Source organism: Anarrhichthys ocellatus, unplaced genomic scaffold (assembly GCF_004355925.1).
Source record: "Anarrhichthys ocellatus isolate YVR2014 unplaced genomic scaffold, GSC_Weel_1.0 scaffold81, whole genome shotgun sequence".
Taxonomy (NCBI): Eukaryota; Metazoa; Chordata; class Actinopteri; order Perciformes; family Anarhichadidae; genus Anarrhichthys; species Anarrhichthys ocellatus.
Window position 1 is genome coordinate 1236283 of NW_022280111.1, and position 15577 is coordinate 1251859.

The window sequence follows — 15577 nt, forward strand, 5'->3', positions numbered from 1 at the left end:
TCTCTCTCTCTCTCTCTCTCTCTCTCTCTCTCTCTCTCTCTCTCTCTTGTTCCCTTAGCTCACTCGCCCATGCTCACTCGCCTTCCCATGCAAAGAGCAGATTCTGTCATGAGCGTTCCACAGACTCCCATCCCCCATCACTTCCCCCGAGGGAGAGAGGGAGAGAAAGTGTAAGAGTGGATGTGCTGTCTTGACTCCGTAAAGCAGAACGCACGCCAAATGAATACATCATCGTGCTAATTAAAGTAACACTGTGTTTTGGTTATGGGGAGGTTGGCACGCTGTCAAGTGGTTTAGGCGCGGCTGGACAGGAAATCTGGCTGGAGCACATTTGGCGACATTGAATTGATATAGAACACATTGAATTATATATTTAATAGCTGCTCCTAATTTGTGCTATAGTGGGAGTGCAGTGTATTCCTCTAGTGTCGAGGTCCTTTGGTGCTCTCACATCCATCTACCTTTCACTTTTACACATCAGCCATTTAACCTGTTGTATCCTGTAGTTGTTTGGGCCATTTGTTCCTCTCTTCATGTGGTGCTTTATACCTCCACAGCTGGTTGAAAGTGTGGGAATATAGGCTTAAAATGCCTTCAGATTTACTCCGGCTGAATCGCAGAGCTACTCCTTTCTTTATCGGATCAGGCTGGTGTCATTTTTTATTGTTCCCATCAATAGCTTTCATCTGAAGTTGTGTTTCTGGCCAACTGACCAATGCTTAAACCTAATACTCTCCATCCGACTCTGTTTTTGTCCTCACCAACTACTGAGAAATAATATATTGTTGTCTTCAGCAGGCTTAATGCTGTGCTGTGTTCACTAGTTGCTAACTAGTGTACAGTGGGTTCATCAGAGATTTCTCTTTGTGGGAAACAGTCGCATGTAGCTGCCAGAGGCAAGGTGGATGAGAGCGGTGAGACTGGAGCAAAACAGTGAGCTGTAAGAAGCTTAAATGCTCCGCAGAGCTGAGTGAGAATGTTTGGGTTCCACTTAACCAACAACTTCTTACACGTTAGATCAAAGTTTTGACCAACTGTTCATATGGAAATATTTAAAATATAAAATTGATGTTGCTTTAAATAGCTTATATCACACAAACAGGAGGATGTTTTGGGGGACTATTTTCATCAGAGGGTTGGTGCGCTAAAAATATTCATGGTAAGTGTGATTGACTTTAAATAGAGGACTGCTGCTTATGTTCAGGATGATACAGGAACATGTAACCAAATACAAAGGCGGAAAATGAATAGTTTGCTAGGATGACTTCATCGTTGGGTTTTGGTTGTTTCATGGGATTAGATATAACAAATAAAAAAACGACTTGTTTAAACTTGTTCTAATTGCGTTCTTCGTTCTGATGAGTCCCTTCCCTTTTAGCATTTTAGGCTGTGCGACAAAAGGAAAGGAGAGGACACGTGAGTATGAGCTATGGAACAGAGAAGGAGACGAGAGGGCAGGACGAGGGGAAAGTGTAGGACAGTTTATCATAGGAGGGGGCGAGGGGAGAAGAGAGGACAGGAAAGGAGAGGAGGGACATTGATGTCTGAGATGCTATCGGGTCTCGTTGCTGATATGACGGCCTCGGTCCCCGTTGACGGCGCAATCGGCCTGCCATCTCCCACAGCGCAAGCATCGGGCTTCATTGTCTCCCGGCGCTTTGTTCTAAATAACATCTGCATTCGTCAGCATATGGTTTTATTCTCTTCTGGGCTCTTATCCCTCGAGCAAAGTTTGAAGGGATTTTCCTGCCCCTGGCTGCGCAATTTGAGATGCCCTTGGCAAAACATGACGGTGGGAAAATATCCTGTAATGAGAACTCGGTTGTGTTAACTAGTACATGTTACGTGTATATATTTTTAGTAATGTATAATACAGTCTACACGTTCTGTTCCACTGTATGTGTTAAATAATTAGTCAACAGTGCCTCAAGCTGCTGTAATCTATCGCTATGGAACTGTATTTAAGCAGCTTATGTTTGATTGGAGAAATTCTTATCAGATACCTCGTGTATTAAGACCGTCAGTTCAAGACACCAGCTGGAGAAAGCATTGTTTTTACTGCATGTGAAGCGTTTGACTCAATGTACGAATTTTCCCAGATGAATAAATGTTTTTTTTTTAAAGTATATAATTGCAAGATTATCGAATAGTTGCCCTGGATCAGAAAAGAACCCGACCACAGCTCCGGTGCTAGAACATCTGGCCTGCTGTTACATAAGCCCTCTCAGCAGGCCTGAATGAGAGCCACACAATGCGGTAGGTGTGCCGACAGAGCCGAGTAGTGATAGGAAGAAAGAAAAAGTCGATGAGTAGAAGACGTAAAAGGTATAGCCTCAGCCAACGAGAGCAAAGAGAGTGGAAACGTGAAGGCAAAAAAGGGGGCCACTTCATCACTTTCACGGCCCTTCCCCCTGTCCACGCTGATTAGAGTCAATGTAGAGGAAGATATACAGCATCTGACCCTCTGAGGGAAGCCCAGTGCTTCTGAGGAACACGTGTGCCTGCTATGGAGGTGGTTAAATGTACCTCTCACAATCCTATAGCAGTGGGATGATACAGTTGAGACAAATTCAGCACAACACACTGATGGGATTTACACTACGCACGCGAAACAGGATTTTGTTTTTTGTTTTGTTCAAAGCAGTGGGACGGGTGCTGTATCAGTGCAGATAGTATAGCTAGTGAGACGTGGTGCCTTTTCTCTCCCCTGTGACATTCCCCCGGGGTTGTTTTTTTATGACTGCTGAACCCTGAAAGGTCAGAGAAAGAGACACCTCTCCACTCTCTACAGCAGAGGTCTCGGACCACGTGGCGCGGAGGGCCCAAATTGTCTCCCCACTCTGCGTATGTCGGCTGAATCGGTCACAAACATGTGACCAGGGCTTGTCAACTCCACCGCGCATCAGTGAAGTCTAGTGTTTTTTTTTTTTTGGGGTATCCGTTCATAGCGTGGCATTTGTGCAGGCGTCCAAAGAATATTTAGCGAGGGATGGAGACTGAAAGCAGGAGAGACTAACGGAGACGCCTGGACAGAGATAAACGAGAGACGGTTATACGAGGCTGCTGAACGGCCAGTCGCTAAAGGTCTGAACGTGGCACCAGGTCAGCTCAAGCTGACTGAGAGAACCCTCACGCTGTTAGTTGGGTTAATAATAGTGGAGCCGTTCAGCTTCTCTGCCGCCAGGCATCTAAACAGGCAGCAAGGGCCTGCGGTCACTTAGGAGTCCAGGAAAACCAGGCCGCAAGTCAAAAGAAGCTTTACAGGACTAAGTCCATCCGCCAGAAAGACAAGAGACTTGATTTGATAACATTCATCATAGCTTCCATATCTCGTCCTGTTATGAAGTGTTTTGTTAGCGTGTTCACTTATTAGCTTGTTGTTTTCAGCAGTGATACTGTAGCAACTAGTAGCAGTAAAGAAACAGCAAATGTATCCTGCAAACATTGCAGAACTGTTGCTACTTGTTGGTCCACTTATGAATGAATTGTCAAAACCAAGCGGGCTAGTGGCATCATGGTAGTTTGTGAGGCGACAAAGAAAGTCAGGCTTCTATCTAGACTCGTTTTTTATTTTTTTAAAGAAAAGTTTAGAATAATATTACAACTTATGATTTTAACTTAAGAACTGGGCTAACTTTTTCTCCCTGCTTCCAGTCTTTATGCTAAGCTAATCAGCTGCTAGCTGTAGCTTTGCGTATCACATGCAGACAGTAGAGGCTGAGTGGTATCTGTCTTCTTATCTAACTCTGGGATACAATGTAAGTTTTTTTTAGTTGTCACTTTCTAAAGGTCAAGCTATTAATCTTGCCTCTCAGCAAGCTAACCGCTAACACTGTGGCAACAGCTAAACTAACACTCTTGTATCTCTGCATGTTGCCGCCACTAACAGAGGAGTTCTTCAACTTTGTTTTTTTTAGACCAGGACAAAACTCGAGTAAAGTCAGACTCACCCCAGAATGCAAGCTCATGCATTTCATATGGGTCACCATAAGTCCTATTTTTGGTAAACTAAGACCCAAAATAAGCTAGTTTTCATGTTGCGGTTTCTTAAAAAGAGGCACAACACACACACACACACACACACACACACACACACACATGCACACAGACCCTTGTTGAGGATTTTGTCCTAGATTCTGACCCCTGTAATGCAACTAGATAAAGTCTACTGGATATAAAAATGTGGAGTGTAAGAGCTGCTGCTAAATAAGACAAATGTTAAATGAAAACAGTGAAATGACAACATGCAATAAAACGACTTAGTCCCCCCCCCACTACGCTTTGCTCTGTGAGAGCTGGTGTGTTTACTAGCGGTAGTTTACACAGGGCCCTCTAATATTTCCTTCCCTGTGTAGGTGCGTGTGTGTGTGTGTGTGTGTGTGTGTGTGTGTGTGTGTGTGTGTGTGTCTGTCCATGTTCTGCTCATTCAAGACTCAGCTGGTTGGAGCAGGTGCAAGCTCGTGAGTCAAACACATGGATGCTGCCTAGCCGGTCCTCCTAATACGCTTTTGTGTAGCCAAAAAAAAAACCTCAAACCATCCAGTGCTTTGGATAAACAAATGCTGCCCTCCACGTATTTTGTCCATCACTGGCACACAGACGTACTACGGCTGTCAATGAAACACCCCCACACACTCACACACATTAGCTCCGTAGAGAGGCAACCAGACAGTAGCGTTTTATTATGTAATGATCGCTGCAGTGATTCTGTTGGAAAACTTTACGTTTGCTTATGTAATCCTTGCTCACATCAAATAGGCATTTTTTTTTAACATGCTATAATTTTGTGATATATTTTTCATATATTACCATCAAACTGCTTGCTTTTAATTTCCTATTTTTCTTGTTAACAGTTTCCTCTGCACATCATTTGTCTTAAATACCTTTTTATTCAGCCATTATAGTTCACATACAATTCACTTGTGCATTCAAGACTCATTTTCACGCTTTTTACACTTGTGCAGTCATGAGGAAATTAAATAAAGCAATAAGCACAGAGGTGATATCTAAATAAAATAATAAACAGACAGAAAAATATATATAGAAATACAGAAGATAGAAAGACAATAATAGTATTATAAAATGAATTTATTATAATAATAAAAAGAAGTACTGAGTTGACTTGTATTCCCACCTCCCCCTAAAACCCGCATCACACACGTCATCTATATTACAACTTGTATGGCTCTCTTGTGACATCATAACCCCCCCTTTCATTGGTGAATTGGTTATTGTTCTTCGATGTCCGGCAGGGTTCAGGGGTTGTACGTCTGGCAGCATCACAGTCCTAACGTCACCGCTGCGGCCGTGGCCCTTATGTAAGCTCGCTGTTTGAACGCCACACACAGGCGCTGCCGTGCAGCCTCCACTATAGGACGTACTGTACAGCACATAGACCGCCGCTCGCACTGCCCGCGGCCTATGGGGGCTTTGTGGGAGCTTCGAACGCATCATTCCCACAGAGTCAGCATCCGTATGCGAGCGCGCGCGCGTTCACGGTTGCCTCGCTTGTAGCCTACTACAGTATCGACCACGGAACTAACAGCAAAGGGAGACACATGAGACGATGTCGTGATCCCGGTGTCGCGATCCTCGACCGGGGGTGGGTGGGTGGGGTCTGATGGTTGATCTCCCACTAATCCCTTAATGTCACCCGTCCCACTGAGAGGGAATCCGTTTGATTTGGGATTTTACATCAGCCGAAGAAAAACAACAACAACAGATCTCTCCGCCACCAGGACAGATGTTGAGAGGGCGAGTTCAAGTTAATTTCAGCCGTATACACTATTGTAGTCACACCTGCTTATTTGGCCGAACGTGCCAATCCTTTAAAGCCCAACCCACCCCAGTGATGCATCCCATGCAGTCTATATATGCAGTGTACAATTCAGGGGCAGCATCTGCAACAACATTTGAGCGAAGTGATGGGTGTAACCTAGTGTGCGGGGGGGGGGGGGGTATCGGATTGCCCCTCGCGTGTGCTCTGGATGCAGTTTAGTTAAGCAAGCTAACAGTGACGTGCACATTGTGGCGATGAATCAGGACCGGAAGGAGTAGAGCGGGCTGGACCAACAATAGGCAAAGGTATCCATTACGTCTCTATTGTTAGCCACGGCCGGGCTATAATAGCCCAGAGTGAGACACAGACAGCTGACTGCTGTTTCAGTCCCAGCCCACCTTACTGCTGCTCCCAGCCAGGAACATCAACAAGGTGGAGAGGTTTTTTGAATGGGTTAGAGAGGACGGCACTGGTGGGAGTTGATGGTGTCAAGTGATCGTAGTATAATTGTGATCGTCACCTATTATTCTAGAGGGATTATTACAGGTAACAAGAAACCAGGAGGGAAAAGGCCGAAACTATGGGCCTTTTGCTGACTATGCGACTGGAAGTAACATGGGGATAGCGAGACTGGACAGAATTGGTGCTCGAGGAGCGCTCTGGTTGCCTCGTCCAGGCTCAGAGGAGGACACGGAGCTGCAATCAGGCGCCGTGTCCGTCCCGGTTTTTACTGGAGCTCGGAGGTTGGGCTCAAACGCGGAGAGGGCGGGCGACCTACAGCCCTGGCGGAACGTGGGGTGATCAGCTGACTCGTCGCCACTTGGAAATCTCTCATGACGGGAGAGGGAGAGAGATATGGAGAGCCTAAATCCTGGCAGGTAATCTCAGGAAACAGATGGATTTTTTTGGTCATATTTGGCAGCAGATTAGCCACTTCCCGCGTCGCTCAGAAAAAGAAAAAAAAAATCTGTTGTTGCCAACTCTTGTTTGACAATCTGAATATTAGTCCTTGGTCAGGAAGGTCTGGCTCGCGCGTTGTTAGATTGCCCATTCTGATGAGTGCCCCCCCCTCCATGGATTCAATCCTATCTGTGCTTTCTAAGGCCCCAGCTGTGGTAGCTGGCCAACACCCCACACACCGGGGCGCTTGTCCCCTCCCGCCCTGCCTATCGCGCCGTGCCAGCGCCCCGTGCCAGAGGAAGTTATCAGCACTCTATCCCCCCCCCCCCCCCCCCCCCCTCCCCTAATCCTCGCCGAGGTGGAGAGAAAGTGTTAAGCGGCACGTCTTCTGCCATTTGTTAAGAGAGGTAGAATGAACAGGTGTCTCAGACCTAATCGACTGTCTTTAAATGAGCTGCTATTTTTAGTGCACACTGCTTTTTTTCCCCTTGGAGTTTTTTTTCTCCAGTGGAATGTACAGTTAGAGGTGGTGTGCAATGGGGGATTTCTGTTTTCTGCATCCTGCAGGGATACTGCTGACGGTGCATGTTGTTTTTTCCTGATGTGGCTGGGCGGAGTACAGTAACACATTCTTAACAGGCTTTGGGGGCAATATAATGTGGTTGGAGTTTATTCATTACACTTTTCTTCTTTATTTAGTGTTGTTTCATCATTTTTGGACATTTCCTTACAAAAACACACACTATGGGCATTCATACACCGACATTAGAGTCCTTTGGTTTGGTTTTGTTCTGCCATAAACAGCCAGCGCATAACACCCTTGTCCCAATGGCCACCAAGAAAGAAGAAAACACACACATTCAATCCCAGAATGGACCTGGACATTAAACAGAAAAACAAATAAGTGAAATACAACAGACAAGGTGTTGAAGCCAGTAGCACTTTAAGTTAATATTCAGTAGTTCTGACCTTCCCCAAATGCAAACAAACACTGCTGTGCTCCTGATACATTACAGACATAAGTCAAAGTTGTGACATGCAGATTTGCAAATATTACACAAATTGTACATCTTTATTGTTGCTTAAAAAAGACCATGGTAATAGAAATCACATTCATATGAATATATAGTTCTATATAACATTTTCTTACAACTAATATTAGAAAGCTTATTTTCTATTTAAAGACGTTAGATAGGCATTACACATTATTGTGAACCAGATAGATTTTGATCAAGCACCCCAACATCAATACATTTTTGCATTCTATCATGGCTTAATTGCATGGGGACATTAATAAAACCTCCCCTATAGTGCGTCATCAAACTGTATGCATGCACTGACACCATACTGTACTGCACCAGCATCTGTATCAGAGCAGAATTCGGCAGCACCAGAGCCTCCAGTGATCACTTGCCTCCCAGCGATTTCAGGCCGACATTAACCTCATCTCCTGGCAGCACTGACTGACTGGCTGGCTGGTGTGGTGTTAATGATGTATGTAGCTGGTGAGCCAGATCACTCCCTTATGATCTAATTATCACTCTGGTCTGCGGTGGACTCGGAGGGCCTGCAGCCGTGAGATCCCCCCTATCACAGATTTTCTACGCCGGTTGTTGACACTAAGACGAGGCTGCGTCTCACTTTTTGTTTACGCTGTCCAGCATTGTGGGAGGCCAACTGCTACTGCACACATCCCTACTGTTCATATAGCTCTTCCCACCAACATGGCTGACTTTTCTGAGTGAAATACAAAGGTCCTGAGCTGCAGTTTGCTCAAAGACGGGATTAGAGGAAGAGAGCTCACGCCACATGAACAGTTTTTTCCCCCGTCTTCAGTTGGGCTCATCAACAAAGCCCCGGACCCCCACTGACTCTGTCATCCCCAGGACTATTCCTTGCCGGTCACTTCCCTGCACATCCCTTCTAGGTTTCTTATTTAAATGCAATCGATACTTTTACATTACACTTAGGTCTCACTTGTTTATAGTCCTGTTATCTGTTCGTTTGTGCACTTTATTTAATATTTTACTTTATTTAATATTTTAATGTCAATTTTAATATGTTTCTACTTTTTGCACTGTGTTGATTGTTGATGATTGTTTTAATGTTATACACCACCCGTCATGTCAAATTCCTTGTATGTGCAATGTACCTCTGCAATAAATGGTTCTGATTCTGAGAGAGAGAGAGAGAGAGAGAGAGAGAGAGAGAGAGAGAGAGAGACCTTGGAGTGACTGGCTGGGTTTGCCCGGCACACTCTGAGCATGGGGAGGTAGTGTAATTGGAAAGTAATTACCCTTTGGGTGGCATGTGTGGAAAGCTCAGTACAGTGTGACAGAGAATACTGTCTGCCGTTAGTGTCGAAAATGAACAGAGGTAGACCGTTAGTGTTGATGTACAGCCGGCAAACTGATGGATGTGCTTTTTCATGTCGTTTTTTGACATGGATTAGATATCGATACAGCAGGTTGGACATCTATTTTCTGTTGCTGGCACCTAAATGTGTTTTTTTTTGTTTGTTAATAGTTTAAAGGAAAAAGCCGGTCGATTGTTATTCCTTATTAGTGATTGCCACAATGGTGCTGTAAGTACTCACTAATGCAACAAATGTGCATTCATTTGTGGCTGAAAACAGTCTCCAACAAAAGCAGGGAGGCAGACCAACACGTAGCAGTTGATGGGTGAGAGAGAGAGAGAGAGAGAGAGAGAGAGAGGGGCAGGTAGTGTGCTCCTCTCGTCTCTTCCCCTCCCCTCCTCTTATTAGCAGAGATGTCTTCAGAGGGCTCAGATTAATTAAATCTCTGGGATCTTACTAAAATGTTCAGGTCCTCGTGACGGCCCGCTGTGTAATTGTCCTGCTGTCTGTGCAGAAGGAGCCGCATCAATCCAGCTCTCCTGGGGATGTCTCACTCCCATCTGAGTTTGACAGAAATCCCAGACAACAGAGTTGCAGACTTGTTTGCATGTGTTGTATTTTGGTGTCACAGAATGTACATTTTGGTTTGGGATCAGTACTATCTTCTATGTTGATTCTTAAAGGGGCAATGCACGAGCTTGAAGTCGATTTTTGCTTTTTTCCCAGACATCTTCGGTGTGAAGCGATGATGTCATTTTTCTCTCCTCCACCACGGTGGCTATTGCTGCTCACACTAATTACCCAGTTTGTGCGAGGTTACTGGTTTTACTAGTGCGCGCATCACCAAGATAGTCCTATCTGGTGACGGACACCACTCTTTATAAGAATGAATTGACACCTAAGTGTTTATGCTCGTACTTCAAGGATTCCTTTCTTATGTCTGCTTCCAAATTTTTGCCTTATAAAATAATATGCTGATTATTTTCAAGATTAAATTAATTTGTCACTTTGTCTATAAAAAATGTCAGAAACATTGATACATTTGCTCAATTTGCCTGAGTAAAAGTCTAAAATCCAAATATATTCAATTCACAAGAAATACATTCACATTTAATCAGCTGCTGACAGCAAATGTTTGGCACAAACTGCTTAAATGGTCAATAACCTAATTGGTTATGCTTAATTGACTGAACTGAACACAGAAACTGTAGCAAAAATGACAGTGAAAAAAATAAACTACTCACACATTCCCTCAGAACTCCAGGAATCTAGTTCTTGGAAGTTTTATGCAGCACATCAGTCCACTAGAGAGCAGTGTAGCACCAGTCGGCGGGCTCCTCCATGCACAGCCCAGTGAAGCAGAGAAGGTGGAAACCCAAACACAGAACAAAAAACACAACAATAGAGGCTAAAAATAACCGCAGCATGTGGCTCACTAAGAATCAGAACTCCTCCACTGAAACTGAGAAAAGAGAGAATCAGAATCATTCAGTAAGACACGGAGATGCTCTGCACAAACCCTTTTCCTAACTCTATACCTGGGGGGGTCATGTGAAGCAGAGTGCAGGTTAAAGAGGGATGGAAAACGGAGACTCAGCAGCCGGGATACTGAGTACGTCACTTGTGACATTTTACCCTCACTCATTTTGCTGCCCCATGTCAAACAATACGCCGCGCACTAGCACTCAAATATGCACACGTATGAGTACAGTACTCACATGGACATGGGCACACACACACACACACACACACACACACACACACACACACACACTCTGTCCAACAGCCGTCCAGGCAGGCAGCAGGCAGGATCAGATAAATATGAGGCTTGTAATGCGACCACAGAGACGGAGCTGATGGGATCAATACAGAACGACGCTGCAGGTCATCGGGAGAACACAGCAAGAGGATAAATATGGACTGGCTCATGGGGAAACAGAGCGGCGAGACTGACGGGTACACACAGGACCTATGTCTTCTCTCGTGTGTTCTCTCGTGTGTTATGGCATCCGTGTAGTGTACACACTGGGATCCATCCGGATCATTTCTACTTGTCGATGTTTTATTCATTGTGCAACAGATTTCTCTAATTAATTCTTCCTTATCAGCCACCTCATAGATGTATACGTATCTACGAGGAGCAGCTCCAAAGTGTTTTCAGTGGAGAGGTTTAGTATCATGGTCTGAAAGCTATTTCAGAGGCTTTTTAGTTCCAGCAATTGCAATCTGAATATCTCTTAGGACTACTTGGACCTAGTTTCTTAAGAATACCGGTGTTGGTATGAGTTGGCAAATCTCGTCTAGAACGAGAGGAGTAAATGTTGCTGTGCCCAATTAACACATTTTAATTTCACACAGCTGTATGGAAGTGACTGTGTGCTTAACGTAAGCAGTGACGAGGTGTGTGAAGTCCTGACATGTGATTCTTAGCTGTCTCTGTTCTGCTTGTAGTGACATCTGCTCGTAAACCAGGAGAGAGAGGCTGAACTGGCACCTTCAGTGTTAGATGGTTTACAGATGCTAAACACACATGGTGGTTGCTGTGTGTGTGGGGGTGTGTGTGTGTGTGAGTGTGTGTGTGTTTGAGTGATGCTTGTGCTGTCTCAGTTATTCTGGCTACACATATTTCATTTTCTTAAAAATGATTTCCACACGAGGAATGTGTAATATAAAGACTTTGCCTGTTTATATGATGGCTGTGACGCTTTGGTAACTCCTGCTCTTGTTTGGTTCCTGAGACAATGTTGGTCCTTAGAGGGAAAGTCTACTTCATAGATGTGTTGTAAGAAATTGACGCAGCGATGTGCAATTTTCTAGCTGTTTGTTTCTGATTTAGTCTGTTTAGTTAAGTTTTCACTTGTACAGGCTTTAAGATATCCACCTTTGTTGTTTCCGCTGCAGCGCCAACACGAGGGAGGTGAACTGAATTTCGCTTGTGGTGCTCACAGGATTTAAATATCATGTTTGCATTGTTCTACAGAAACTGTTTAAGGAACCTTTTCTTCTGTAGAAAGTAGTTCCAATACGAATTGTCAACACTAAGATCTGCAGATTGCTCAGAGAAACCAGGACGTGTTGCTTTAAAACATTTTAAATGTAATTGTTTAATGCTTAGACTTAGAGCACTACAAAAGTCAAAAAGTGAGACAATATGTCTTTTTGCAATTTTAGGTGAACAGATAATTCAAATCAAAAAGTTATGTGATAACTTAACATGAATACCCTTGCTATCAGTTAGGGTTGGGCAACATAGAGAAAATCAAAAATCTCAATATTTTGGACCAAATTTCTTGATATAGATTTAGTTATTTACACGATGACTTTTTTAAATAAATAATAATCAGCAATATGGAGATAAAAGCAGTTAAAGCTAAATAATAATCATTCTGTAAAATAACGTCACTTTACTGTAATGCAGCCTTTCAAACCAGGAAAGAACACTGAGGCCATATTAGGATATCCAAAATCCGAGACGATATCTAGTCTCATATCACAATATCGATATAATATCGATATATTTCCCAACCCTACCATCAGTCATAATGGACTCTAACCAAGCATGTGTTACTCGGCTTATTTGAAGTTCACTCAGTATGAGCTGCTGCCTCCTCCCTCACCTTCTGATGCAGCTCAGCGTGCAGTTCAAAGCAGCGCTCAGACGTCTGCTCTGCTTACTGCTTACTGTGAACTTGTGCAGATGTGTGGCTATATTTCTGGGAACTGGTTGGCCCATGGTGATGGATGGGGTGCCGCCATTAATAATGAATTCCTCTAGTAGCGTGGTGGACATGCACTTTGGAACCACCCTCTTATTGTAGAGAGCCAAAGTGCCATACAAAGTAACATTTGTCCATGCTAGCAAATTCAGTATGAGAGAGGATGTTACTCACATGAAGCAGTCATTTTTAAGTTGAAGTTGGTCCAAAGCCCTTATACTCACTTTACATCATCTTTAAAGTTGTTTTTTTTTCATGTTGTTCACCTCATTACCCTTGTCATCATTGCATTGTCATTGTCATTCTCATCAAAGCATGATCTATAATATCCTGAATATTATTCATATTATAGCTGAAGTATTATTTTTCTCATCTTAAGTGCTATCAGTTGTGTCGATATTTCGTGTCCTTTCGATTGTTTTCCTCATCTCTTTGTGTTCTATATGCACTGAGCTGTGCACGCCTTTTTTTTTTTTCTTTTTTGTTTATGTTTTAGGATCAAAGAAGAACCAAAGCCTCAGCCGGCACAGTAAGTGAACTGCATTACCCAGAGTGCTCTAGGCTTTGACACTTCTTCCTGTCAGTGGGTGCTGTGTGCTTCATGTGGCTTTCTCCTCTTCGTCTGGGAGGAAAACCAAAGAGATGTCACTGATGTCATGGAAGGCAGCTCGATGATTTGCACCGCGGGCGTTTTGTTTTTTGCATCGACCAGGCTGTTGAATTCGGTGCTGGACACTAAACGGCCCGACTTCCGTGACATCAGTGACGAGGCCTTTTCCTCTCGACCAGCTTTGTTTTAGCCAGGCCCTCACCCAAACCCTCCCCCTTCCCCCCCTTTGTCCCTGGTCTCCAACTGGCTGCCCATTCTCACCCAGTGTGTCATATCTGCACTCTGATTGGCTTGTGCAGCCACGTAATTCAATCGCAAATGTGGACTAGATGCACCTGCCCTGCTCCGCTGTACTGTAGCTGCATTTTGACGAAGTCCACCTGCAGGGCAAAGCAGTCTGATAACCTGACCCCTGCTGCACCACAAGGCTGGAATAAATGACACCCCTGTTACCCTCAGCTGAGCGTTTGATGCAGCTCTCATTTCCATTGGCTGTAGAGCTTTCCTGCTTCTTCTCTCCTTCCCTCTACTGTAAGTCTGTCTGTCTCCTCTTTCTGTCCTTCTTCTGTCTTTATCTCTGTATATTTCTGACACTGTGTCTGGTTGTCAATGTTCCACTAATCGCCGCTCCTGCCCTTGTCCCGGCCTCCTCCTCTCTCTTGCGCTGGTTGTAGTGAATGTCCCCGCTATTGTTCACTTCTTAGAATCTGACCTGCTTCCTTAAAAAAAAAAAAAAAAAAGCTTTTCCGGACAGATTGTTTTCTCCCATGATGACTCATTGCGATGTTCCAGTCACACTTTGCTTATTTGAACAGGTGGTTTCCCTTTAGTGGGATCACTGAGCTGGTAAATAACGTCCTTCAGCCCCAGCAAAAGTCCCAAAATGACAAGGAGCCAGAGCCAGACGCGTAAGTAATAGTCCAGACCCCTTTTCTGATCTCCTCTTAGCAGGCACAAACATAGACATAATGGTAATACTTTGTGAGGTGGTATTAAATTCAAGAACAGGTATTGTAATATATGTTTGCGTGTTACTTGGCCCTGATATTATTAATTTTATGCAATGAAACAAAAAAAGAGTTAATTACATGATATACACGTTATTTTTAATGACTATGTAAAATGTAAAAAGGTTTGCTTCCTTAAACAAGCCCACAGAAAATCGTCATTGAACTATGCAGGAGTATGGAGCAATTAGCCTCTTTTAGCTTATTTTGTTGTTTTTTACAGGCGGGAAAGGTATTGTTATTATCTATAAGTTCAGTTCCAAACCTCATTTCCAACAGCAGCAGAAAGCTTTGTTTTTTTTAGCAAAGAAAAGCCCTTATAAACCTACTGTAGATATGTACTCAGCACCTGAAGGCCGCTACACAAAGCTAGCTAGCAACTAGCTTGAGCAGTAGAGCAACTAGCAAGCTAAAGAAAGATAAAAGGAAATATATATTTTATTTAAAAGTTTGTAGAGACCATAGAGACCAAACCAGAGCAGAAAGAAGAATATTGGACTCATAATTTGTCAGAAAACCAGAAACTCGGCGGTGAATTAATGGTAATGTTGTTCTGTGTCTGCCAGATGTGTAAATAAACAATCATTTGCTAGCTTGTTAGCCACAGCAATTAGTCAGGACTATGGGATTGTGAGCTTGTTGTAGAGTTCTTTCACTGTGGCTTCAGTCAGTTAAGGTAACTTTAGCTTTAACTCAAGAGCTAGAACACTTTGTTATAAGAGAAGATTTGGCAAATTTGGCACACAACCCACATACTCAGCTCTGCTGCTCATCCCACAAATGCATGTTCCTTACAAATGTGGCACCATTTAAAAGGGAAGATTTATTGCCAAGAAGCGTGTCTACCAAACACAAATTTTCTTACTTTTTGTGCTATGTTTATATGATATGACTGTTTAAAAACAAAAACACAAGCTGAATATCATCATATATAAATTAGGTTGGAGGGAGGTGCTGATTTCCCTTTTAATGGAGGCCACTAATACAAACGCATACCAGCCGGTTAACACACTGTCATGTCTATGCTCTCAGTGCCAACATGAAGCATTTGGGATGACAGTGGGGTTAAATTTCCGCTCAGACGGTTTGTGGCAGAGGTAGAGAAGGAGCTTGCGGAGAGCTTGTAGTTCACCCTCGCTGTCGGGTCTGTCATATGTCCAAAAGAGAGAGAGAGAGAGAGAGAGAGAGAGAGAGAGAGAGAGAGAGAGA

General features: G+C 43.7%; 1 protein-coding gene across 31 annotated transcripts in view; it reads left to right on the forward strand.

Annotated features, from left to right (window-relative positions):
* rims2a (regulating synaptic membrane exocytosis 2a) overlaps positions 1-15577 on the forward strand; it is a 129304-nt gene that overhangs the window by 5643 nt on the left and 108084 nt on the right. For 21 of the 31 annotated variants that reach the window (XM_031874426.1, XM_031874422.1, XM_031874455.1 and 18 more), the window contains 2 exons: positions 13248-13280; positions 14177-14269. The exons of the other annotated variants lie outside the window; for them this stretch is intronic. In XM_031874426.1, coding sequence (XP_031730286.1) covers positions 13248-13280; positions 14177-14269 — 126 coding nt within the window. The remainder of the gene's footprint in view (positions 1-13247; positions 13281-14176; positions 14270-15577) is intronic. 31 annotated transcript variants of the gene reach the window in all.